The sequence below is a fragment of the Sturnira hondurensis genome, unplaced genomic scaffold (genome assembly GCF_014824575.4).
Source record: "Sturnira hondurensis isolate 20B ecotype Veracruz unplaced genomic scaffold, ASM1482457v3 Scaffold0022215, whole genome shotgun sequence".
In the NCBI taxonomy this organism is placed as follows: Eukaryota; Metazoa; Chordata; class Mammalia; order Chiroptera; family Phyllostomidae; genus Sturnira; species Sturnira hondurensis.
In genome coordinates, this window is record NW_028094846.1 from 1674001 (window position 1) to 1700931 (window position 26931).

General features: G+C 60.7%; 1 protein-coding gene across 1 annotated transcript in view; it reads right to left on the minus strand.

Moving 5' to 3' along the window:
• Positions 1–1450: 1450 nt before the first annotated feature.
• Positions 1451–26931, minus strand: part of LMX1A (LIM homeobox transcription factor 1 alpha) — a 100395-nt gene continuing 74914 nt past the window's right edge. Inside the window, exons 4-8 of the mRNA XM_037035189.1 lie at positions 7286–7458; positions 5779–5856; positions 4462–4528; positions 3520–3690; positions 1451–1692 (exon numbers count right to left, since the gene is read on the minus strand). Coding sequence (XP_036891084.1) covers positions 1532–1692; positions 3520–3690; positions 4462–4528; positions 5779–5856; positions 7286–7458 — 650 coding nt within the window. The 3' untranslated portion in view covers positions 1451–1531. The remainder of the gene's footprint in view (positions 1693–3519; positions 3691–4461; positions 4529–5778; positions 5857–7285; positions 7459–26931) is intronic.

The window sequence follows — 26931 nt, forward strand, 5'->3', positions numbered from 1 at the left end:
GGCTGCGGTGACTGGTGACGTCCCCAGGAGGGAGGCCAGGCCCGCCCCGTACCTCTCGGAGGAGCCCCAGCTGACCCCCGACCTCCCCATCGTCCCCTTCTGGGTTCTTGGGCCCCAGACCCATTAGCTCCCTGTCTGGGCACTACATGGGGATGGGGGCACCTGTCTCCGGGCACAGTGACAGCTGGGTCGTCTGTGCTCAGCGGGGAGAAGGGAGCCAGAAAGAGGACCCTGGCCCCCACCTGCACCCCATGCCTCTGTCCCCAGAAATAGGCCCTAGGGACAGGGGCCCGTGTCCTCATTACACAAGATACAGACAGCACAGACCTCAGGCTTCCTGGCCACGTGCGCCGGGGCCCGCTCCGTCTCTTTTTAGTTTTTCTTTTTACAACCGTTTGAAACTGTGGAAACCCTCTGAGAGGGCAGGGCATGGACAACCACCCCGGTCTGGAGCATCACCACCCCTCCTCCGCCCTCAGCCACAGCCTCTGCCCCCGAAGGACTCGGCGTCCCCTCAGCGGCCCAGGCTTCTTAGAGGGGCCTCGGGGGCAGAAGCTCTCTGACCGTGAGGCCAGCTCTGCCGAGCGACCGGTCTGATTGTGTTTACACACACCTCAGGTGCCCGTCTCAGCCCTGCTCCCGCGTCCTGGGGGCAAACGCGCCCCCTGGTGAGGTAGTGCACACTCTCAGCCTCACCCCCCCGACCTGCCAACTGTGACGCTCAGAAGCCGACCCGGCGTGCCTGGGGCCACCAGCGACCACGTGTCAGAGTTTAAAAGAAATCCGAAGCGTCTATAGGCTTGACGCTTCCTAGGAGCATAATTGAGGATTATTCCGCCCCGCAGGCCCCGCGCTTCGACCCTAGCGAGAGCGAAAGCCCAGGACAGTGCCCTGCCGGCCCGGCCCTCGGTGACGCCCAGGGTGGAACAGCCTCCCCCGCCCTGCCGACGAGTCTCTTCCGACTCAAAATAAAGTTTATAAAAGTAAATCATCTCATTTTATAACTTAAGTACATCAAGCATTTCCTTAAATATAGCTCACACTGAAAATAAAGTTACTTTGCTGTACAGTGGCTGTCATAATTAGGAATAGACTCTGGTGATAAAGTAAGAAAGGCCACACTCACACACACATCTACCGGTCTGTCTGTCTGTCTGTCTGTGGGCTGTCCGCACGAAGAGACGTAGGCACCGCTGGCCCAGAGCCACCCCCGTGGGGTGGGAAGGTGTTAAGGGTCTCTAGGTATCTCGTCTGCGTGACACTGTCTGTGTCACACGCCCCTGTCCTCAGTGATAAACAACCTGTACACCTAACGCTAAGACTCTTATGAGAAACGTTACACTACGGGACCCGACACGTAGCCCGTCTTTGGAAATGCCAACCTACCCCAGAGCATCACACAACAGCACCCCGACAAGACGCACCCCCCGCCCCGCCCACCTCTCCCCGGCCTCCCCGTCCCAAAGCCCGCCGACCACTCCTGTCCTGGGCCTTCCAGTGGGGGCCTGGCCATCGAGCTCTCAGGGACGGCTCACGAGGTGAAGTAGGAACTCTGCATGGAGTACAGGTGGTCAATGGGGTTCCCCACCCGGGGCTGCAGGGGCCCAGCTTCTGAGGTTGCTAGGAAACAGTCACCCAGGTTACTGAGGGAGGCATCGTCGCTGTCCAGGTCGTGGAAAAGGGGCTCAGCACCTGGAACCGAGACGAAATACGGGCGTGAGGGTCTGCAAACGGGGACGCGCCCCAGGGCTGGGGCCTTGGTGGCCACCAGCAAGGATGGCCTTCTGGTGGGGGTGGGGGCGGGAGCGCAGGGGGCAGGGTGCACGGCACAGGAGGCGGGAACACAGTCCCCGTCCAGAGAGCGCTCTGGTCTCCGCAGGGGCTTGTGTCTGCAGTGCCAACAGCCGCGAACACAACAAAGCAGCCAGAGTAGATGGCAGAGCGTCGAGACAGCAGGTGGCCGGTCGGGGCCAGCCAGGCAGACCGGGCCCTCGGGGGACTCTGCTGCCGACAGGGTCCTCGAAGGAGGCAGGCGAGGAAGCGAAGGTGGGCTCTGGGAACGGGAGCGGGCACCATCCTGTGACCTCGGGTGCACTCAGCTGCACCGAGTGCCTCAGCTTCCTGAACCTGTCCTGCAGCCGGCGGGGGGGGCACCCGCCCCCAACTCCCCAGCACTCCCGACAGAGGACCCACTGAGGTCCTCCTCGGGTGTGTGCCCTTCACTGCCGCTTCGGGGACATGGGACGGGTGGAAACTGCAGTTTACTCAGCATGTTGCGTGGTTTTAATGATCCCTTTCACTAAAGAATTCCTCGTGGGGACCTTTATGTCACAAGACCCCTGGGACACTGAAAATCTAAGAATCTGCAAAAAAAAAATAAGTCATCTGCCCTGTGTCCCCACAGCTGTGAGACATGTGCCCGAGGGCAGCAAGCGCCCGCAGAGGAACCTGCGATCAGGACGTCAGCAAGGCCCTGCCGGGGCCGGGGGAAGGTCTTCCCCGGGCTTCGCTGACGGCCCCTCAGGGGAGGACCAGGCTGGCTTGGGCAGCAAAGGGGATTCTGTCCATCAAGACAAAAAAGAAGCCGTGTGGCCTGATCTGTGAACGGAGGCACACGTCTCGGGGGCACATGCTGTGAGGCCTGCAGAATGAATAAAGCCTTACTTCAGGCTCTCGGAGTCCGTATAACACGGGGCACCCTGCACTTGGCCCCGAGGGGGCACTTTGGCTGCCTGCTGCAGAACTCGCCCACCCTGGCAGGGTGCCGGGCCCAGCCTGCTGGCAGATGGAGGGGCTCAGCTTCCCGTGCGCCAGCGCTGAAGGCAGTGGGTGGGCGTGGGGAGGGGGACCTTTTCACTTCACCAGTCCGTGTGGGCTTCAGGACGCAGCCCTGAAGAGCCCCTGGCTGGCGTCCCTAACAGTCCCGTTGGAGCGCCCTTTTCTGGGCGTCTGTACTTCCCCTCCCACGGAGGCTCACTCACTGGGCCGGGCTGTCTGCCCAGCCTGTGCCGCCCGAGCACCTCTCCGAAAGGGAAGACAGGGATTCAGCCCCAGCAGGCAGGCGGCCAGCGGCAGGAGCAGCGCCTCCCTCCAGCCTCAAACTAAAGCAGAGTGAGCGCGGCCACACCCCCAGTGAACCCCAGCGGTGGGGGCGGGGGGTGCCATCGCATTTCGTGGACACTCACAGTCCTGCTAGCCTCCTGGAGCACCTGGGAACTGGCTGAGGTGTTTGGGGGGAAAGAGAGACCACACCAGCGAGTTGGGAGAGGTCCCGGTGGGCCGGCGGGGCCTCCTGGGAGCCTGGAGCGAGCAGGCGAACTTGGGACGTATTGCTAAAACACAGGTGAGCCTCGCCGAGGGTCACCCTGCAGGGCGGTGACTGTTTTTGGTGCACGGCTGCTGCCAGGACATTTTACTCACTGGGTCTTATTTCCTCATTTACAGATCGACAGGGACAGGGACAGGGATGAGGGGACAGTGTGGGCGCCAGCCCGAGTCCCACCACAGATGGCGTCTTACCATAGGGGTGCATGTGGTCCCCCGGCATCTGGGGCGGGGTGAGGCCCTGCCGGAAGGGATCTGCACCGTAGACGCCCTGCTCGATGGCCAGCAGCTGCTGTGGGGTGGGCAGGGCCGTGTAGGGGTTCATGATGGCCTCCAGCCCCGCGCCTCCACCGCCGTTCGTCTGAGCTGCAGGACAGAGGAGGTGGCAGGTCACTCTCCACGCGCAGCCCAGTGGCCCAGGAGGCCCGCGTGCTGGTGATGACCAGAGGAGCCCTGTTTCAGGAGCGAACGGCCCTTCCAGGGAATCTGCCAGGCGGGTGGCTGAGGTGGGGCCTGGTGCCCCAACAGCGACCTCGTTCTGATGTCACTGTGCTTGGCTTCCTTCCTTGGAACTTCCTTGAAGACACCTGTCCTGCCTCCCTCCCCAGCCCTCACACCGCCTCTGCCGACAACGAGGGTGGGGTGCGCTCACACGGCGTGGCCCCGTGGAACTGCTTGCCAATCAGAGAGTGGCCTCTCGGGCCCAGCTCGGTGCCCTCCCCGCCTGGGACATGGGTCTGCCCGTCAGAGCCTGTCACAATCCTTGCCTCGGGGGCGGGTGACCGAGGGGACGGGCCAGCAGGAGTGAGAGCGGGAGACTGTGTACTACTGCTCTTGTCACCATTTTACGTCATTTCGGCTAAGTGACAGTGGCGTCTTCTGGGGAGTTGATTTGCCCAGAAGACAGAGGATCAGGCAGAAGGAGGCACAGCAGGTGGTCCTGCCGCTGTCCCCTGACACTGCCCAGGGTCGGGGGCCCCCTGCCCCCCGAAGGGGGCTCCAGGCCTGCCTGCAGCCGTGTCACAGCTCCTGGGGCTCAGTTGCCACCAGAAGGTCCCCATCCCACGCGGGTGTCGACCTGAGAGCTGGGCAGCGGAGGCTGCGGCCAGAGGGGCCGGCGGGAGGAGCCAGACTCACCGGAGCTCAGCCTCTGGCCAGACTGCTGGTCCTGCTGCTGCTGCTGCCGCCGGGCCAGCTTCTTCATCTGACGGGGAGAGGACCGCAGTTAGGGGGGGCCTCCGCGGGCTCAGGCCTTGTGGGCGGGCAGCGGGGCCGCGTCTCCAGCAGTGACTCGGAGGCAGCCACGCCCGGAGCCCCACACGTCGTGCCTTCGCCACCGCCGTGGAAGGACGGCCGGAAGGGCAGCAACGGTGTCCCGCAGGAGCGGGGATTTCCTCTCCACGGATAAAGCTGCTTCTGGTGTGACAGCTTCCCGTGAGGCACGAGTGTGGGGAGGGGCCTGCAGGCCGGGCACGGGACTGCCTGCCCGCAGGGTGTGACCTGGGGCGAGCCCAGAGGCTGTGCCCACGCCCCTGCCCACTCACAGGTCCCTGAGTCTGAGGACCCGCCGGGAGGGTCAGGCCTCTGGGTCTGGAGTTTGTCTCCCAAAGGCCACATGAGCACCACATACTTCCTGGGAGGGGCCTTGTCACCCAGCGGTTTCCAAACTGGGTTCCTCGGAATGCTGGGGGTGCCACGAGAGGGCGACAGGCACGCACGCCGAGGGTGTGGGCAACACCAGGTTAAAGAAATCCTTTACTGCGAGGTTTCTCAGAGGTCCGGATGCGCCCCACGGGCCGCAGCTCCCCCCACACCCCCTAACTGGTGAAACCCTTTCCCGGAAGGAACCACCGATGCACACCAAGGGCCCTGCAATGAGCACTTCAGTCAGGGACACGCTCCCCGAAACGAGCGTGACCAAACGGGGAGCATTCTTTTGTCGCCCGCTGAAGATCAGGCTCTGAGCGGTGGGTCACAGGACACGTGCGTGGTGAGGTCTAAGGTGAGGCCCTCGGCAGGGGATGGCAGGTGACAACTCGGAGGACTGGCCCTCCCCCAGGGGCGGGTAGATGTGGCCCCAGGGAGGCGTGCCTGGGGCCACAGCACTGTCATAGCACCGTCACGCATGTTTGGAATTTTAAAAGAACTTTGGGATCTGGGTTAAACCCATGTGACTTGAAGCTCCGGCTTTCACCAGAAGGCCCAGGAAACACCTTTATTCACCAGATGGCTGGCCAGGTTCCCAGTCACGGCCACTGGGAAAATAAGAGCGATTTCACCAGAACCGCACGGCGCTGTGCCGGAAGGGACTGTCGGTAACAGAACTGCTGCATTGGGAGAGATCTGTCACGTGAGCTCCGGTCAGAGGGTCCGTCAGCACCCACGATGTCCCCCCACTCATGTTTCAGGGACCCAGCCGCCCAGACGGGGACAGAAGTGAGCAGCGGACCCTACCTTCGCTCGCTGGTTCTGGAACCACACCTGCACCACACGGACGCTCAGCCCCGTCTCCGCAGCCAGCGTCTCCCGCACCTTGAAAAACACGGGCCATTAGAAATGGGAATGTCTCGGTGTCTAGGCAGAGCCCCATGTCCCCAGAGCATGGGACTCCCCCAGGCCGCTTCCTGGGTCCCACACACAGGAAAACCCCGACATGAGAACGTCACAGCAGCCAGGAGGGAGAGGGCCCTCCGCCAGGCAAACAGACCGGGAACAGCTGCCACGTTACACCCGAACTCCGGAGGCGGGGGGCTGGCGCCCCTGACTCTAGCAATGGGGCCTTCAGTCAGCTCCCAGACGTTGGCAAACCCACCGTGCGCTAGCCGAACGCCGTGCAAGTGTATGACCCCTTTCAGGGAAAGTCAGGGTAAAGGTCACCAAGCAAAATGACAGGGGGTCCCCCTGCCCTGTCTCCTGGTTGCTTCATTGACCTCGATCAGGGGCCCCCAATGAAGAGACATGTTCAAACACTCACCCTCCCTGCGGACACACGGCCAGCGGTCGATAAGTGGCAGGTTCTTAATAAATAGACGCAGCTACCTGGGGCCGAGACTGCTCATTGCTCCCCGTACCCATCCTCCGCTTCCCCCCCATCGGCCATTGAATCCCCAAGCTTCCGAGGGGCACGTGGTCACCCAGGCAGACCCCCCTCCCTGCCCCCTGCAGGAGGCTGTCGCGGGAAAAAAATTTGGCCAAAACATACGAATGAAAGTGATTGATGCAAAGAATCCTGGGTTTGCCCTTAAAGAGGCAGCTGCCTGCCTTGCTCTTCCTCTTTCTCTGCCTCGGTGGCTGCAAGCAGCGGTGACAACGAAGCCACCCTGGGCCCATGTGAGGGGCCACAGAGGGACCCGGCAGTCCAGGACTGTCCCTTCCAGACCAGGACATACCAGAGAAATAAACCCACAGCATCAAACCGCCATATTTTCTTCCACGAAAATTCACAGAAGCCTGGTCTGTAGCAGCTCCAAGTTGGGAACAGCCCACAGCCCCAACGACGGGCGGCTGAACAAATCAGTGTGGCCCTCGCAGATGGCGGGATGCCACTCAACAGCCAAAATGAAGGCAATGCACCTGGGCGAGCCCCCAGGTCACCTCCCCAAGAGGGACAAACAGGACCAAAAACGAGTGCATGCCACAAACCACCACAGTGTGACTCTCTGTCACAGCACCACAGCCCGCCCAAGTGGCACCGGGTACTGTCCCCACTGCTCTCCAGAAATGACGCTGTGAGCCTGTGGCCAATGGAGTGGGGACACCCACACGAAGCTTGGGGAGATTCTGCTGGAGCCCTGGCCACGGCCGCAGGCCCCTGGAGCGTCCCGCCCGGATCCAGGCCACCTGCACACAACGAGCAGACCTCCCAGCACCCTGACCCCAGGGGGCCATCTGTGGACACCCCAGGAGCTGAGTGATCCCACAGAAGGGGCCTGGGCCCTCCCCTCCTCCTCCCTGCCCCCACCTTTCTGCATGGCTTGGAGGACACCTCGAACGAGGCCTTGAACGCTCTCCTCTGCTGGGTGGTCAGGATGGTCCTGGGGCGCTTGGGGCGCTTGTGGTCCTTGCCGTCCTCCGAGCCGCCCTTCGCCGCCCCGTGGGCGGACTTGCAGAGACTCTCCTCATCGTCGCTTTTGCCTGAAAGAAGCAGAGACCACAGTGTCGCATGCCCCAGCCATTGCCAGGCACCCAGCAGCCACGTAAGGGGCGGGCAGCCACCTCGTTTTATCGACAAGGACACGGCTGCTGGTCTCCGGGAACCTGGATGTCCAGTCTGAGCGTGAACAGACCCTAACCTTTGAGTCCCTGAGGGTGTGATCCTCTGGGTGGGACGGCGGCAAACACAGACACACAAAATCCTTCAGGGTCTCTCTGGAAGGACCTTTCAGAACGGCAAGGAAAAAATAAGCACTGAAAACTGCCGGGATGTAAGAGGACCCACAAGAGGAGAGGGCACAGAAGCCACTGACTCACAGAGGCACCCTTTCTGCGCCCCGAGCCCTGCTGCCTGGAGAGCCCCGAGCCCCGTCCTCGGTGGGAACAATGGTTCTCTCTGCTGGTGGGCTCCTCGGGGTTGAAAGGATGCCCCTGGCGTACCAGGGATGCCTTCGGTGGCAGGTCTGTGGCCACGGGGCTGACACCACACCGAATGATCCTGCTAGGCAGGGGGTACAGGGGCTGCGTGTGAGACAGACAGGTGGGCATCCGAAGCATAGAGTGGGTTTCATGTGCAACTGTCTGTGTTCAGAAACCTCACGCCTTGTCCCAGCTTTGTCCACAACACGGCACCTGCCAGCGATCCAGAGTCAGCCGGTTCTCTCAGCCCTTCCCCCATCCTGTGACCTGAGGCAAGCGTACACAGGTCGCTAGCAAGGGTGGGAAGTCCAAAAGAATGTCAGACCCCAGGACACAGCTCGCCGGCGCAAACACCACCCGGGCGGAAAGCGACCTGGCGTGGTGCCTACAGCCACGGGCTCCGCAGTCCCACGGACTCAGCCTCACTCCCGGGAACGGCCCGTGATCACGTGTGACTGTGGACGAATTCTCGAGACCCCACGTGCTCACTGGGGAAGTAACGATGTGGCTGGAATCAATAGGGTGACGTGTGTAAAGGGTTTGGCACCGTGGGAATGCGGGAGGTGCCTCGTGAATTGCCACCACCATCATCGTCACCACCGCCACTTCCACATAAAAGAGATAATGAAGTTCTCCCGCCCGGAGACATGTTTTCTGTTCATCTCGGCGACCCGTGTCCAAGTTCAGACTTTTCTCTCCGGGGTGGACATGGCCCTGGGCAATGCTGGGGGCTGCTTTGCAGTACGGGAGTGCGTGGGCAGGGCTTGTGAGAAGGAAGAAGAAGAGAGGCGAGGGGGGTCGGGGGCGCTTCCAGAAGGGAGACGCCATGGCTGGGTCTGCTCAGAGCCCAGAGGCAGGATGGCTGACTGCCGGGGAGAGACACTCCAGGATGGAACTTGGGTGGGGGCCCCTGTCCCGGGCTTGCCCTTAGTGTGGGATTTTGAGGGTGCAGAGAGACCACCGGTGGCTGTTCATGCACTCTCTCACCTGCCCATGAAGAGAGAGGTGACATTTGTTCTCAGGGTGGGTGGGGGAGGGGCAGGAGGCGGGGCGCTACCCTAGACCCCTGCTGACCCCTGCTGACCCCTGGTCCCTTCTCCCGGGCAGCACCACTCATCATGGACACAGAGGGTCAACGGCTGGAGAACTCGGCGTTCGCCCCCACAGTCGGTAACACGTTGAACAGAAGATGCCCCAGGCCCCACAGCCCCCACTGTGGAAAGCCAGGGGTCCTGGCTGATCTGAGCAAGCGAGAGGCTAGTGGTGGTGGCCTGACCCAGCTGCCGAGGGGAAGGCAGGCCACTGGTTGCTACCTCCTGGCGTCTGTCTGCTGTGCCGGACACACTGAGGGCACAGCAGCGCCCTCTGCCCGCCCCGGGAATTCCCAGGCTGCGGGGGATGTCCCCCAGACTGTGGCCTTCTCCATGTCTGACTCCAATGCCCACTTCTCCAGGAAAACGGCCAGTGTCGCAAACACACAAATCCTCTGCCCACCACGAGGAAAGTCCGCAGAGACCAGGAGATTCCCCGGGAACCAGCAGGAGGACGGGGGAGAAGAGACAGGAGAGCCTTCCAAGGGCAGGGACGGGCGGGGCAGGAGGGGCGGCCCCTCTCTGGTGGAGGCAGCCCAGCAATCCCTCGTAATTTAAGCTGACACCCTCTGCAAAGACGAAGCACCCCTCGCGTCTCCCACTACAAAGGTCAGTGTCCCCAGAGGCCACTTGGACACAAACGCAGCCTCCCTCCGACTCCTCGTGTGACGTGCAGAGATGCCAGCTGGAAGGAAATGGATTTGCTCAGCCCAGACTTGGAAAGATGGCTCTCAGGGCTTTTCTTTCCCTGTTTCATGCAAAAAATAAAATAAAATAAAAAAAGCCTGGATCGGTTCGAGGCTGTTGCTGCCCCCCCCTGGGCCTCCCACCCAGGCCTCCCACCCCCGAACGACATCAAGAACCACCGATGAAAGCCCAGACATGGTTTATGGCCGAGAGGGGCTGCGCTACCTGTGGGGCCGTGCAGATGCACGTCAGGTGACTGGAAGATTCCCAGCGGCCCAGAAACCGGGCCAGAGAGATCTGAGGGAGGCGTGGGCGCGGGAGAGGCCGGAGCAGGCCTCCCACGCCCTCCGAGAACATCCTGCAGGCCAGGGGAGTCGAAGAAGGGGCCAGGGCTCCTGCGGGGGCTGGGGGGAACGCTCGGAGACGGGGTGCGGAGGCGGCTGCTCGGGTCCCTGCCCTGCAGCGCGGTGGGGAGTCCACTCTCCCAGACACGGTGGGCAGCCCCAGGGTGAGGCCGTGTCTCCAGCCCGCGGGCAGTGAGTGAGACACCACAGAAAGCCCAGTGCCACAGTTCTGAAATGGCCTGGCACTCGGTCCTTCAGGGGGGTCTCCGCCAGACCCCAACCAGGTCCCTCTGACGTGACAGGGACGTGTTCATTTGGTCACTCGCTCAGTAAGCCAGTGTGGGGGGCTCACAGGCCAGTTGTGGCACAAGCACAGACTGGGACAGAGAGATGGTGACATGTCTGCCTCCACCCCCACAGAGTCCCAGCTACTAGAGGATCGGGCAGGGCACTGGGGAGGGTGACACAGGGCAGGTGTCCCTAGATTTAAAAATGAATGACACAGCCCTGACTGGTGTGGCTCAGTGGATTGAGCACCGGACTGCAAAGCAAAGGGTCGCCAGTTCGATTCCCAGTCAGGGCACATGCCTGGGCTGCATGCCAGGTCCCCAGTAGGGGGCACACAAGAGACAACCACCCACTGATGTTTTTCTCCTTCTCTTTCTCCCTCCCTTTCTCTCTCTCTAAAAATAAACAAATAACATCTTCAGGGGCATTTTGTGTGAAGACCAAAGAGCTTCTAAGGACACGGGAACAGTCTGTTCCTCTACAAGGCGACATGAACATTCCCGTGGTCACCTGACACTGGACACGGCACCATTCCGCAGGTGCACTGTTTCCATGATGACGAGATGAGGCAGGAAATGGGTCACTAGCCTTTTTTCACAGATGAGTAAACTGAGGCCCAGGGATGGGGTAACCTCTTGCCTCAGGGCACAAACCTGGGAGCTCTGTCTTCCCCCACCCCCTGTCCACTGGACCTGCCCGGTCCCGTGGGGTTGTTGTGAAGATCCAGAATTTCAGGGGCTGCCCAATGGGGGGCAGTGTCGGTCTTTAATTAAAGTCTCCAACCCCTGAGCTCGTGGAGACCACGGCACACTCCAGACTCAGGCCCAGGGCCTGTCCCGAGAAAGACCCCTCTGTTCAGCCTTGACCACCATGCCCGGGGGGTCAGTGTCCAGCTGAGGGAGAGGCGGTGGGTCAAAGCCAGGGCCTGCCAGCTCAGCGGTCCAGTCAGGCCCCCAGGGACCTGGCTCCACTCAGGAGTGCCGGTTTCCCGCCACAGCTGGGACACTTGTCTGTCCCCAGCTTGGCTGCCGCTCAGAAGAGGAACTTGTGCTGGGGAGGTTGGCAGGGAACCGGATGGTACAGGTGAAATGACTGTGGATTCAAATCAGACTTCGGCCTTTTCCCATGCAAACGGGCTGCATGCTAGCAGGCACATGCATGCATAATGCACACCCACGCAAGCTCATACACATGCACACCCGTGCAGGCCCATGCACTTGCACACACTAACACACATGGCCCTCTATATCTCTTCCTCTCTGAGTTTTCCTACCACTCCCTCCTTCCCCATTTCAAAGACAACACAGCCACATGCAACTCAGACTGACAAGCACGGTGCAAACGCCGACTGTCCCCAGGCACAGGCGCGTTGTGGACTGGAAATGCTGCCGTCACTGGATGTCAGAAAACCTGTGTCAGGAGCACAGCCTGGACCAGGTCCCTGTCCCTGTCCCTTCCCCCCAAGTTCAGGGCTTTCTTTTACACTTCGCTCCCCGTCTAAACTAGGCCACGATGCCTGCTATCTCCCCAATTCAAAAGGAGGCTCCCAGCGTTTCCGAAACACGTTGATTTTTAAATTATCCACCCACCATTTTAGATGCCCCTATTTTCTTCCTCACCAGGGTCCCGGGTTGCCTAGCTCACGTGTCTTTCCTGGGACTCAGATTCCGTCTGTGGGTCCCCTGTGTCCCCTGGGGGCTGCATCTGTCTGGGATCAGCCAATAGGAGGCGTCCACAAGGAAGTCCGAGGGAAGGGAGAGACCAAGACATTCCCTTGACCTCCCTCGGCCTTGGGTGGTCCCTGTGGCCGCAGCTGCTACTCCCCTGGGTCTCCAAGTCACACCTCAAAAGCCCACTGAAGTTTCAGCTTGCCCCTGGTATCCCCAAAGGTGACATCACCTGCCGGGCGGCGGCTTCCTCCCGCAGAGTTGGGACAGGTCCCAGCACCTGATGTGTGTGCATTTCAACAACCTCATCGGCTGCGTAACCAACTCCCAGTATTAAACCCTCGCCGTTTCAAATGCCAGCGCTTGGTTCTGTCTCCTGCTCGGCCCCTGACTGGTACAGCTCTCCCGGCTGACCAGGGGCTTCACGTCCCTTCCTGCCCGGGGCAGCTTCTCGGACGCCCCGTCTCCATAACCCTGCGGAAGCCTGAGTCAGCTCCCAGCCCCTCTCACTTCCTCTCTCACTTCTTGGAACCACCTTCCTGAGGTTCTTCCAGAGCGGCAAGGGTGGCGGCCATTTGCCGCAGGGCTCACACTTCAGGCGCAGGACGGAGTCCCTGGACACGGTCCTGGGGTTCTATGTGCCGTCAGCACCACGGCCAGATCCGCAGAGTCCCAGAGCGAGAGTAGGGCCAGAAAGGGCGTTAAAGGGAGTCCCTGGCAGGGACTGGAGAGAGAACAGGACAGCTGCCTACTCCTGCCCCTGAAGCCTCCCCCCCACGCGTGTCCAATAGCTGCCCCGCTGGGTCCCAAACAGACCGGTCCAGCCACAGGCTGCAGCCGGGGAGCCGTTCCAACGGAAACGACCTCCAAGACCGGTCCTGGGAATCAGTCACTACCTTCGTCAGAGTCCAGCTGCCTTTCCTTGCAAAACCTGTGACTGTTTTATGAGCCCCCGAGAAACAAAATGTGGCCAGTTACAGTCTCACCGGGTGCTTCCTCATCGCATCAGTGGTGCGTCGCAGCCCAGCTTTGGGTATGTCAAAGTTCAACGGACGGAAGTGTCTTCGGCTGTGAAACACGGCTCGGCTGCAGGCCCCGAAGTCCTCCCACACAAGATAACCGCTTACGGGGCTGGTCATTGCAGAAAACGCCAAGGCTCGGGGCCTTGGGGATGGCACCCATCGGCGGACAATAGAGACAGCCTTCCGGTCGTGTTCATTATAGTCCCAGCTATTTCCCACTTCCCCAGACACCTCTCTGGCCATAGAAATGACACCACAGGGGCCACTGCACGGGCCCTGCAGTGGGTGGGAGGCGGTGACCTTCTATGTGCTTCCGCAGAACCACGCTGCGGCCCCAGTGGCCTCCACTTTGACGTGAGGGAGCTGGGAGGGACGGCGGCTCGGAGTCCCTTCAACACCCCCGTGCATGACCTCCACAGAAAGGGGGGAGTACCAGCAACGCTGCCGCCTGGTCACAACCACTGCGTCGGCCAGCGGCTCTCCATCAGCCATGTTCTCCCCCTCCTTGGGGACGTTCGGAACAGCAGGGCACTCTCTCTAGTGGTTCCAGCGACCCGTGGCCTCACCGGCACTTAGTGGGTAGAGGCCACAGATGTGCAATGACTAACTGTCCCACCCGCAATGCCACCGGTGCCCACGCTGGACACTGTGGCCTGAGACCTTCGGAGAAGGTGTTTGCGAAAGTGAACAGAAATCTCTGAGCTTTGGCTCTGTTGCCACAATGTTTTTTGTCTAATTTCACCTTGTTATTATAATGATTTAATGGAGAAAGCTATAGAAGGGAGGCGTGGAGGGGCCCGTGACATTTTGGAAAGAGGTGCGGCCCTGCCCTGGCCCCTTCCCACTGGGAGTTACTGAGTCTGGGCTCAGACACCTCGGATTGGCCCACGAGGATGAGGTACGTCCATCCCTCTCGTCAACCTCAGAGGAGAGCCAGGACGTACCTGTCGAGGCCCTGCCAGCCTGTTGAAGAGATCACAGCCAGGTCTCCGTGGGTCTCCCTCCCCACCCCCCTGCCCCCAGCACGGAGCAGGCCCGAAGCAGGGCACTGTCCAATGTGGAGGAAGGCTCAGTGGAGGCTGAACCCACTCTGTGCTTTGTTCAGAGCTCGAGGCAGCCGGCATCTTTGCTGCGTCTGCCCTTGGGGGAGGGGCAGGCGTCTGCAGAGGCGAGAAGTTTCTCCAGCTGTAGTTCGCTGCCGACCCAGAAAGCAGGCCCAGTTCGGAGTAAGCGGACTGACTGCCCCAGCTCCGTGAACCTGAACGAAGTCTTGGAGAAAGCGCTAGAGCCAAGGTCACCTTCCCTTTGGCACGTTCCCCTTCTCGGGGATTGTGTCTGGCGTCCTCTGTCCCTCCTTCAAGAGCCCGAATTCCCTCTCGTCACAGCCCAGCTGCTGGGAAAGCCACGCCAGCTGCGGCTCCTCGCATGACTGTCAAGCAGCCGAAAGCACAGCCTCCCCACCATGGCCAAGGGCACCGCCGAGCCGGGAAGACGCCCTTGAGTGCTGCCACTCCTCGTGTCCTCGCTGTCCTGGCCAGAGTGCGACGGGTGTCCCGAGGACCGGCGTGTGGGGCACACGTCTAACAACACGTTTCCTTTGCTGAGCACTTACTTAGTTCCCCGCACTGTGACGCGCGCTTTGCGTGTCAGCCTGCGCGAGCCTCACAGCAGCCGCTCTCACAAGGTAGGGAAGGGGGGGCCCAAGGTCCCCCACGGCCACCAGGCGGAAGAACGGGGGGAAACCCAAGTATCCAACCCGCCACTCTTTCTTTTAAAACACGTACCAAGTCACAACCACCGACCTCCTCAGTTCCTCTCTTCTCCACGACCATTCAGACACTCAGCGGGGACAGCAGCCCGGAGTCAGTTTGCCCGCAGATAGTAAATTACCCGACAGACTCGAGGGTGTCGGGGTCGGTCTGGGTGGTGGACGTGGCGTTATTTCTCCCCTGCGTGTGCCCTGGCTGAGCCACCAGAGGCTGCTCACAGAACGGGTGGGGACCTGGGGAAAGCCTGTGTCATTTACGCGTCCCCCAGTCAGAGCTGAAGGCCATGGCCTGAGCCCGCTCCGCCTCCTGCGTCCTCTCCTGTCCGCTCACAAGAACGCGCGCCGACAGGAGGCCGCACTAGTCAGACTCCGCGCCAGACGGGACAGGGTGCAGGTGCCCCCCCCCCCCCCCCCCCGCGGCCCCGGGGTCACTCTAGAATGAAGAGGGAATCAGTGTGGCGCGCTCCAGAGCTTAATCAGTCTCTGCATCCCCACGGGCACGGGTGGGACCCGAGGGACCCACGCCGGGATGGGCGTGACAGTGGTGTCTGTGGACGGTGGCCACTAGCAACTGCAGGTGCCCACCCCTTACAGGTGGGGTCCCGCGGCTGTGATTTGAATCTGACCCCCGCACCGTGCCCCCAACCTTCGGCCCACCCTCCCCACCCCTCCGTTCCAAGGACAAACTTACGCCACAGCTGCAGGCACACATTGTGGGTCAGACTGCCCGTCACCATCAGCACAGACCCCAGTGAGACGCACAAAGCGCTTCCCATCTGGCATCAATCCTGCCACCCCCCAAAGCCGGGACCCCAGTTTCCCGGAGGGACCCTCCCTCTCAGCCCCGCCCCTGCGCCCGCTACAGCCCAGCCTCTGAGACTCTGCTCACTGGGAGCTGCGCCCTTTCCCCTAAGGACACACTCGTGTGCCTCTCACCATCCGAAATGACCTCCCTGCCCAGACTCGGTGAGGAGGTCGAATCCACTCTGAAGCATTTTCCAACCAGCACCTCTTCCCTCCGCCCCCCAAGGGGAATTACTGCCCCGCCGCCCCGTCTCCGCGACCTCAGCGCCGTGCATGGCTCCAGTAACACACACACATGCACGTCCTGTTCTGTCGGAACTGCTTTGTCACGGGCCTTCCCCATTCACCGAGGAACCCGAGTGCCTACGACATACAAGTTATCTCCCTGCGTCTCGGGGTCGCTGGTGCCTGCCCAGCAGGTGACGGACAGANTTGCCCGCAGATAGTAAATTACCCGACAGACTCGAGGGTGTCGGGGTCAGTCTGGGTGGCAGACGTGGCGTCATTTCTCCCCTGCCTGTGCCCTGGCTGAGCCACCAGAGGCTGCTCACAGAATGGGTGGGGACCTGGGGAAAGCCTGTGTCATTTACGCGTCCCCCAGTCAGAGCTGAAAGCCACGGCCTGAGCCCGCTCCGCCTCCTGCGTCCTCTCCTGTCCGCTCACAAGAACGCGCGCAGACAGAGGCCGCACTAGTCAGACTCCGCGCCGGACAGGACAGGGTGCAGGTGCCCCGCCCCCCGCGGCCCCGGGGTCACTCTAGAATGAAGAGGGAATCAGTGTGGCGTGCTCCAGAGCTTAATCAGTGTCTGCATCCCCACGGGCACGGGTGGGACCCGAGGGACCCACGCCGGATGGACGTGACAGTGGTGTCTGTGGACGGTGGCCACTAGCAACTGCAGGTGCCCACCCCTTACGGGTGGGGTCCCGCGGCTGTGATTTGAATCTGACGCCCACACCGTGCCCCCAACCTTCGGCCCACCCTCCCCACCCCTCCGTTCCAAGGACAAACTTACGCCACAGCTGCAGGCACACAGTGTGGGTCAGATTGCCCGTCACCATCAGCACAGACCCCAGTGAGACGCACAAAGCGCTTCCCGTCTGGCATCAATCCTGCCACCCCCCAAAGCCGGGACCCCAGTTTCCCCGAGGGACCCTCCCTCTCAGCCCCGCCCCTGCGCCCGCTACAGCCCAGCCTCTGAGACTCTGCTCACTGGGAGCTTCGCCCTTTCCCCTAAGGACACACTCGTGTGCCTCTCACCATCCGAAATGACCTCCCTGCCCAGACTCGGTGAGGAGGTCGAATCCACTCTGAAGCATTTTCCAACCAGCACCTCTTCCCTCCGCCCCCCAAGGGGAATTACTGCCCCGCCGCCCCGTCTCCGCGACCTCAGCGCCGTGCATGGCTCCAGTAACACACACACATGCACGTCCTGTTCTGTCGGAACTGCTTTGTCACGGGCCTTCCCCATTCACCGAGGAACCCGCCCTACGACGTACAAGTTATCTCCCTGCGTCTCGGGGTCGCTGGTGCCTGCCCAGCAGTGACGGACAGACAGGCCTTAGAAGTGTTTGCCGAACTGGCCTCAATTTAATTTAGCGTCACTCAGAGAGCAAGGGATAAACACATGGCCGTGGACTTAGCGCGCCGGGGTCTCTGAAGTCTCCCCTCCCAAGGCCAAAGTGAAGACTGAAGTAATTACTCCGGGGAGCTCATCCCTGGAAGACGGCAAGCATTTGCATTTGAATGATCTGGTGAGGACTGGCTGCTTGTTGATGTTTCTGGAATTTTTTTTCAGATAATGGCTTCCATTCTTTGGTTCTTTTCGGGGTGTGCAGAGTAGGCCAGGAAGTTAATCTGTCAATCACTCCCCCATCTGCAACCAGGCCACTTTCAACCGGCTCTGAGGACAAAAGTGCCACAGAAACCCCCGGCTTCGGCCGCCGCGGCATGGAGTTCAAGGGCCTGCCGGTCGTCACACCCCACTTCTAAGGGCTCCTAGACGAGGCGGAGGTGTGAGGTTGCTTTCCTGCGGTTTAAAAAAACGGCCTCTCATCTGCGGCCATTTATTTACGCTCTCGAATTCCCGTGGTTGGGGCGCGAAGGAGAGGAGTGGGCAGTTTTACCGGGAGCAGCGTCTGCGCCGCCCGGCTGGGACGCGAAACCCCGGCCTGGACGCAGATGCACCCAGAAGAGCTGGGTTCAGGAGGTACGTCTGTGTGTCTGTCCCTCTCTGAGCATGCGCAGAGGTGGGAACGCGGGATGGGGGGTGAGGAGGAAGAGGAGCTCAGTACGCACTCGCATCCCCAGCACCTGCTTTCGACAGCCCTGCTCCCCAAGCCCAGCCCCGAGGCGGGGCTCCGCCAGAAGCCAGCAGGCGGATTTACGCGGCATTACTTTAATTAACTCTGCAGCGGCGCAGGGGACACAAGGTGGGCCCTAATCCCTCCGCTTGACGTCACTTGGGAACAGGACCGGCTAAAAAGAGGACTGGGGACAGGACGACCCCGGCGCGACCCGGGCCCTGCGCCCAGGGGAATTAAGGGAAGGAGAAATGTTAGTACACTTTTAATTGGAAACCAAGTCCTCCTTTCAGAGCGGCTTGTTTATTCAGGACCGGCATTAGAACTCGGGGGAGGCTTTAATTGAAGGGCCGGCTTTGGAGATTATGGTGAACATATGGCCGCAACGCTGGGCTCTTTATCTGCATTTTCTCATAAAACTGCCGTCCGTGTGTGTTTTCTGCGCTCGTCCTCTTCCATTTCCAAAGGCCTTTGAAGAGCGGGAAGAATGTGCGGAGGACGCGCGCTCTGTTCCAGGGCGCGCTTGGCATCCGGCGCCTGGCGCGCCCCGCCCCCACCGCGCGCGCGCCCCCGCCCCCACCGTGCACATGCGTGGCACCTGCTGCCTCGTGCCCCACCGCCCTCGCCATGCGCGCCCTTGACACCCACTTGCACGCCGGATACCCACCGCCTCGCACGCCCCACACGCCCCACACCCACCGCGGGGCACACTTGACCTGGCCCAGAAGCTCCCCCGGACTCGATGGCACCCGGTGCCCCGCTGGCTGCTCCCTGAGAGGGAAGTGAGTGTGAAAAAGAAAAGAAATGGCACTGGAGACTGCCTAGCTGAGGTGTAATCGCCAGGCAAAGGCAGGCGGTTGCCAAGGTAACCGGAGAGGAAGTCCCACTGCCACCTTCCTTTTTCTAAGGGCAAGAGAGAGAGCTACTCTGAGCTCGGCTGGGTATGGAGGGGACAGAAACCCGAGTGTCTGGTCGCCCGTTCACATTCCTCTCATCAATGGATCGATCGATCGATCGGTCTCCCTCCCTGTGTACATCCTTGCAAAGTCCGGAGCCCATCACCCCCCTCTGCTCTCCCCCACCCCCCACCGGAGTCTCACACCGACAGCGGCCAATCAAGGCACAGAGCCCACAGCTACGTTTGAATTTCCGAGGACCAATATTATTTATACCACATGACACACACACACACTATCATCGTTCATTGGAAATTCAAATTTAACAAGAGTTTTGTTAGCTAAACCTCACCACCCGGCTCGCTCTGAGCAAAAGGCCGTCCTTCGTTTTCCTTCCAGAGCCTTCCTGGTTCGGCCCCAAGGCTGTGCAGTTGTGAAGAACAGCAGGCGGGGGGGCCCCCACCTCTGTTCCGGGGACCCCACCTGCTGCCCGAGCAATGGCTGTCGGCCCTGACTGCCCACAAGACCCATTCGGTCCTCAAGGTGCCTTCCGCAGGGGTCCCGAGTCTTTCTTTGAAGACAGGAGTACAGCAAGTTTAACCGGCGTCTGCTCTGAAGAGTAGCCCCCACGTGGGGTGTAATCTTGTTGACCTGCGTGGCTGGTTGCTGACCATCTCCCTCCATGGGAATACCATCTTCCTGAGCGCAGAACTCTCACCCCGGCACCTGTGACATCCCCGCCACACGCTGAGGGCTGGAAAATGTTCGCTCGTCAGCCAAGCCTGAAACACTTGTACTCGTCCCCACGCCCCAAACCCGGTCCTCGCACGGAGCAGCTGCTCGGCACAGCCCTATGAGGGATGGAGGCTGGGCTGGCTCCCACTCTTTCCCCACGCCTGCGAGTTCCTGGGAAGGCGACTTGCACGCTCACCTGGGACGCCAGCTTGGCCCGCCAACCCCGCCAAGTGCACTCGAGGACACACACCTCCGACCCCGCCCGGACCCTCCACGTGGAAGCCTGGGTTTGGGCCTCTGAGACTTCAACAGTTCTCAAATTACCCGGTTTTCCACACACTTCTGCAGCACAAAACACCGAAGTGTGCCGAGGAAGCCACCCGGCCCTCCGGAACTGGACTGTGGGGTGGCCCCAGGTCCCTGATACTGGGCCCGGGGCATTGTGGGAGGCAATGCTCCTCTTGCCCGGTGGACTAGCCCCAGCACCTTCAGAGCCACTGTGGAGCCCGTTGGAGGGACTCTCAATGCTGAGGGGCTTGGCTGGAACGTCTGAGCAAGAACAGGGAGCCCGACTGTGCCTGCCGCATCGCCATTACCGCACAGGTGAGCTTCCCGTCACTGAGCCCAGGGGCTGAAAGGTCGAGGTCCCAGGCTGGCTCTGTGCGGCCAGAGACGTCACTCCTCACGTTCCCCAGCACTGCTGCGGAGCCCTGCCACCGCATCCAGACAGGACCCGGGGGCAGGTCTGCCCAAAGTGGGGTGCGGATGGATGGCGGGCGCCGCGGGGCGGCCTGCGGAGCAGAGGCCCTGCTCCACGCTGCTGTACCTGTGCATTTCACTAACAAGGGCCGTGGGCGGTGGGGCTGGTTCTGCGCGCCTGGACAGAGCAGGTGGACCGGCGTTTCTTGCCACCGTTGAACACACCACAGGAGTGACATGGACATGTGCTGAGTGACCACAAACACAGAACAAAGCCCCCAAACCAGGGACAGTGCATTGCACACATTTCGGAAGCACTTTGAAAGTACGTCCACATTCACACACACGCCGTCCTTGGGTCCATCAAAGCCTCACAAGAGGTACTCAAGAGGACCTTGGGGACAGTGACGAGTCACCAAGGAGGAACTGACGTTAGAGCAAAAGGCGAACAGGTGCGGGGTCTACAAGGGGGTGTGACACCGTTCAAACCACCTCGCTTCCACTGCCGTAATTATCCGTGAGAAGAGACTTCACTGGGCTCTGGAGGCGTGACGCCCAGCTCAGTACTGGGAACACGGGCACCCCCACCGGGAGGGCACCCCCACTGGGCACCTGGAACACAGTGGGGGGCGAGTAGATGCTGCCCTCCCGCTGGACCACCCAAGTGCAGATTCCGGCTCTTTCCGTGACCAGCTGGAGGACCTGAAGCAAATGGCTCATTAGTCAGGGCCCGTCTCCCTGACCTCTAGGCTGGGACTCGTCCCGACACCACCCTCGCCCTCAGCTCTCTGGGAAGCTCGTGCATGCGTGTCAAGTGCTGTCCGCAACCCATTGTGCAGAGTCATGGCTCCAGGGCCGTCGACACCGTCCTCACCACGCAAAGCGCACCGGGGCCGACCGTCCACGTGACTGACTTCCTTCCCTCACCGGGACTGTGGGCAGGAGGCGTGAATGCACACAGCCACCCTTCCCGCGTCACTGACCTCCGGAGCCATGGCCCGCATTTTCAGGGGTGGCTCACAGCAGCATCGGGAAGTGTGACCCACATCGAAACGACGTGACCGTCCTGAGAAAAGAGGCAGCGCCTGACCTGAAGCTGTGGGCCGCCTGTCCCGCTTCGAGCACCAAAGACAAACTGCCTGACGCCCGGGCACCAGGCAGGCAGGGTATCCGGTGTCCTGACTCTGTAATTGGCAGAATTAAGTTCTTACGCGGGCTTATCCCCGACTCCGGTGCCCTGTGTCCCTGTTTCTCCCTCCATCCCAGGGAGGACAAAACAAAGGCACCAGCAGATGGGGATTCAGAGCAGGAGAGGAGAGCTCTTCCTCGGACGGAGGGCGACACAGAACTGTGGTGGCCAGAGTCAGGGCCTGGACGCGGACGGGGGACCAAGGCCGGTTGTGAGAACGCCCTGGAAGGCTCCGGCAGCTCCAGCTGCCTCCGCTGACAACCCAGAGGTGCCAGATGGATAAATCCGAAAAGGCTGGTCGTGACGTAAACACGTGTGCCCTTCATGTCTCCATGACAACACCAAGGACTGGAGACACACAACGGCCACCGTGTGCTGACCCTGCCCAGGGGCCTGCCCCAAGGCCCGGAGGGCGGGCAGTAGGGTCTTCTGCGCCTTTGGACTTTTTCTCGGCACCTGACACAGTGAGGGACCACGGGGAAGACAGCAACACGTCTACCTGTTGCCGGACATTTGAGGAGTATATGCCAATTCCGAACCCGGGGCTGGTGTTGCGAGAAACCCCCTGTGCGGCGTTGGGCTCTGCAGCTGTCAGTGGGTTGGGAAGTTGATGGGGGCGAAGGCAGGACTGGAAGAATAAACGGAGCAGAAACTATCGGCGCGAGCGGGAAGCAGGGAGTCAACCTAAGTGCTGAAACTTTTATGTCTCACACACACACACACCTGTGGGTAAGTAGGAGTGATTAAAAAAAAATACCCGTTACTGCCCTGGCTGGTGTGGCTCGGTGGACTGAGTGCCGGCCTGCGAACCAAAAGGTCACCGGTTCGATCCCCAGTCAGGGCACGTGCCTGGGTTGCGCAGGCCAGGTCCCCAGATCCTCCCCCTCGGAAAACTGTGTTCCAGAACACATTCTGTTCAGGAACTCGGAGACACTCGGGCATTGGGACGAGCTCAGATCAAAACCACTCCGAGACCCCGTCTCTGAGTCTATAAGGGAAGGGTGGCTAAGTTCCACCCGCCCTCCCCACTCCTGCGTGAAATTTCCTCGAAGAAGGGACGGCAGGGCCCTTTCCTCTGGGTCTCCTCCACCTGGGCCTTCCGGGGGCAGCGATGAGTGGAGACGGGTGGCCTCCTCCGAGACTCACAGGTGTGCCCCCGCCCCCTCTGATTCCCGGACCCCAGCCACCCACAGCGACAAGTCCGTTTTCTGTGCCACCCTGAGGTGCCCTGGTCTTTTCTAGACGAGTAAAGAAGAAGATGAGACATGTTTGAAGCGCTGCATCTTCGGGGACGAAGCTCACAGGCTGAGACCCCCCCCTAGAAGGACACACGCCCGCCCCGACCCAGCAGGTAAAAGTCACACCTGCCGCCATCTGCTGGGTGTCAGCCCAGCCCCAGGTCCTCACACGTGACCTCTTCACAGTGTCACCAGAACCCACAGAGGAGGCAAGTCTCCCTCTTCTCACCAACCGCTTGGGAAGCGTGGTCCTGGGGGAGGGGCGTCAGCTTCCCCAGGTCGCAGCTTGCGAGTGGAGGGCGAGACCCCAACTCTGACCCGCCGAGCTGGAGACCCCGAGCCCTGGGCACCGCCACTCGAGAACGAGACCCCTCCCCCACACCTCCTGCGGACTTCGCCTTCTCCGTCTTGCATTTTAAAAATTCATGACAGCGAACTGACAAGATAATCCCATCGGACAGCAGGCATTTTCCAGGACGCGAGAGGCCACGGCGGCCGCTCTCTATTCTGATTTATTGGAGAACGAGAAGAGTTCCAAGAGGGTCAAGGAAATACTTCTGTAATGAATAAAAAAAAATTCAGCCTGGAGGCTGTGGAAGGAAATGAAAACCAGGGTCTAGGAAGCTGACTCGGAGGAGAGGCAGCGTTAGGGGTACTTCACAATGACAGGGACAGGAGAGCCACCGGACCTTCCGAAGCGGCCATCTCACGTGCCCTAAAGCAAGTCAGGTGGGCATAGGGCTGACCACCTCTGGGGGGGGGGGAACCCTCACTGCAGCCACAGGCAGAGATTCACACTGTGCGCTGGGCCCCGGTGCTAGGAGCTCAGAGGCTAACGGGACAGACAGCACGTGTGACTGAGCGCCTACTGTGTGCCAGGCCCTGCACTAGCGCCAGGCGCACACAGACCCTGAGGACAGAGCGGCCCCCCGGCACCCAGACGACCCCCCCAGGGAACAGAGGCCTGGATCACTGCAGGGAGAGCCTCCACTGCGGAGAGCGACCCTCACGGCGGGAACTTCGCTGCCACACTTCCCCTGGGGAGTTCCTTCCACAGCAGTGGAGCTTCGGAACGGCCCGCCTTCCCGCGTGGACACCCAGACTCTCGGCAGACAAAGGACGAGGTGCTGGGCCAGCTACCCTTGGCTGTGGATCTGACCACGGAGCCAAGAGGGGGAAATGGCTTGAGCCTGGGGGGCGGTAAAGGGGAAGGAATAACTTCCCGGGGGGCAATCTGACGCCCATTCTCTCCTTCAGGTAAGAAAGCCTCCCAAAGGCAGGTGAACCCCAAACCAACCAGCAAAAACAGGCCGATCCCATGGCAGAAAGCGGGAAAAGGCAATGAACCCTAAAAGGCATCGTCCGAGGGAGGGGCAAAAACGAACTTCTGTCTAGGTGTGCCTAACGATTTCAGAACGGAAGGAGGGAAAAGACAGTTTAACATGACTATGACATAAAACAGACGAGACCTGGGCTCCTGCCTCGGGTCCTGGAATGGACAAAGACATCCATGGGGGTCTCTGGACGTCGCGCACAGCCGGCCACTCCCTGACGAGTGCTGAGCTGGCGCTGGCTTTTTAGCTTTCACGGGGCACAAATCAGAAAGTACCTGTAACTGGGAAGTGGTAACAACGCCGGGAGGGGCCAGACGGAGGGCACGTGGGTGCTTCTCTCCGACTTCAACATTGCTCTGTGCGTGTAAAACTTTATTTTGAAATAAAAAACGTTTTTTGAAAATCGCTCCCCAAGGCATCCTCAGGAACCTCTGATGCTTAAAAACAAATGCACAAGCAAGAGGGGTAGATCGCTGAGAAACGGACCGTGGACCGGGCAGGAACCACGGGGGGCCCCCACGCTCCAGCCCCCACGCAGGGGAAAAATCACGGACCCCACCAACAGATGACAAGCAGTAATGGTCACGTGTGCTAGCTCAGGCCACACAGGGAAAATCTGAGTCCCCTCTGGGTGGTACATTCTAAAGAGATTGCGGCAGCCCCTGCTAAGGGTGGTGGGAAGGACGGGTGGAGAGAGAAGACTCAGGGAGTATGTGCATCTGTCCCGGCTCAGAGGGTGGGCATCAGGACTGGACACCCTCCACAGTGGGAGCCGGTGACAGGGGCTGTGAGTGTTGAGGGCTCGTCCTGGAGGCCCTGGGCACTGCGGGGCCCGACAAGACGGTGATATGATTCTGGCTACAGGGTTCCGTCCTCTGATTGGCCTCTCCAAGGCCATGGGCACAGCAGGGACCGGAGCCTCTGGCCACACCAGGAAAGAGACCCAGCCAAGGGGCGCCTCCTGAGTTTGCTGTCCCATTGGGCTGTGAATGTGTCACGTGCTCTGGGAAGAGGGGACTCCAGCATCCGAGGTGGAAGCAGGAGGGCCCGACCCAGTCTGTCCCCCACCAGCTGAGCCACAACATGAATGGCAAGCGGGGTCTCATTCCACAAAGGAACCCCATCTTATTTACACAGAGCTGCGCACACGGAGTTATTTGTCATTTAACGAGCCGTTCCCTCTCCTCCAGACTCCCTCTAGCTTGTNGGGGCGCCTCCTGAGTTTGCTGTCCCATCGGGCTGTGAACGTGTCACGTGCTCTGGGAAGAGGGGACTCCAGCATCCGAGGTGGAAGCAGGAGGGCCCGACCCAGTCTGTCCCCCACCAGCTGAGCCACAACATGAATGGCAAGCGGGGTCTCATTCCACAAAGGAACCCCATCTTATTTACACAGAGCTGCGCACACGGAGTTATTTGTCATTTAACGAGCCGTTCCCTCTCCTCCAGACTCCCTCTAGCTTGTTAATGACCCCCTAAAATGCATCATTTAAAATGAGGCCAAATACCTGAATGTGCTCCAGACGACCCCCCAGAACAGGAGAGCTGCAGCACCGGGTCAGGGACGTTGTAGCTCTAGCAACACACTGCCCCCTCTGGTGCCCGTCGGCTCTAAGGTCCCCTGAACCCCAGGTGACATTCTGCCCCTACGAGCCACCTCCCAGCTAGAGACCGTGGCATTTTGGAACACAGCGGTTCCCTTCTGTTTTTTGGATTCCCTTCTGTTGTTACCAGGCTGTCAAGGTCTTTGTGAACTCCGGGCGTCCCCACAGCCACCTTGCCAGGTCTGTGCCATTGACAAACCAAAGACACCCACCTCCTGCATCTTCCTCCAAGGCGCCGACCAAAACATCCAAGAGCGAACGTCCCACTGTCCCCTCCACAAACACTCACCAAAGCAGCTCCCACAGATGAGGCGCCCAGGACACAGGCGAGAGGAGAAACTGTATTTGTGTCGGGACGGCACCCCAAACGGTTTCTCTGAACCCTCACGATCAGGTGGCCTCTCTGACCACACACAGGGAGCGTCACTGGGTCCTCACTGGTCACGTCCCCTCTCCCTGCGTCACTAAGGGAACAAAGGCATGAACGGCTCCAGCCCTGCTTGCTCGCTGCCTGCCCGCGGGTGTGTGAGGGGCTCCGGCGCACGGTGCATTGTATGGTGTGAGACAGGCGAGGTTTGCATCACGGACTGTGGGAGTGCTCCAGACAGCACATCGTGCATTTATTCAGGACTGGGAAGCTCTGGTGTGTCAGTATCGGCCTCAGAAGGACGTGCCCAGGGCTGGAAGGGGGCCTGTGGTCACCCACTTGGTCTGAAAATCCTACTTCTCGTACCTCCGCATGGACCCAGCCTTTTCTTTTTGTCTCTGCGCCGGGGAGGGGCAGGGGCAGAGGTCGAAACACACAGGTGCCCCACAGAGAGTTTGCAGCCAATGAACAGCCGCAACTGGGCCACTCAGTGAGCGAGCCCCACACGCCTGTGCGGCAGGGAAGACGGGACCTCGGCCTTTGTCTCCATGGGACGGAGAGCGTCCTTCTGGGTGTCGGCCCACGGCCGTGCTAATTGCCACAGCATCTGAGTCCGTGGGGCATTAGGAGGTTTGCAATATTCCCGGGGGGAGACTCCAGTGGGATGCTCAGCAAGATGCCCAGGGAAAGATGGGGTGTGGGGGCAGCTGGCCTTCTTATGCCAAGCGGAGCTTGGTGTAGAGGAGGAAGTGAGGCCAAGCAATCAGAGACCGGGCAGACTGACCGTGTCCCCTCTCATCTCCTCCCTCGAAGAGTATCCTCCACCCACATCGGCAGGACCCACAGGGGGCTCCCCTGTTCCAGACATTATGTTCAAACTTTTAAGTTGATTTAGCAACTGTGGAAGGAGTGGAGGCGGCTTGATGTGAGCTTGTAGGGCTGAGTGTGCCTTCTGAGCACTGGCTCTCCCCAGGAAAGAGCCCACCCTGGACCCTGGAGGGATG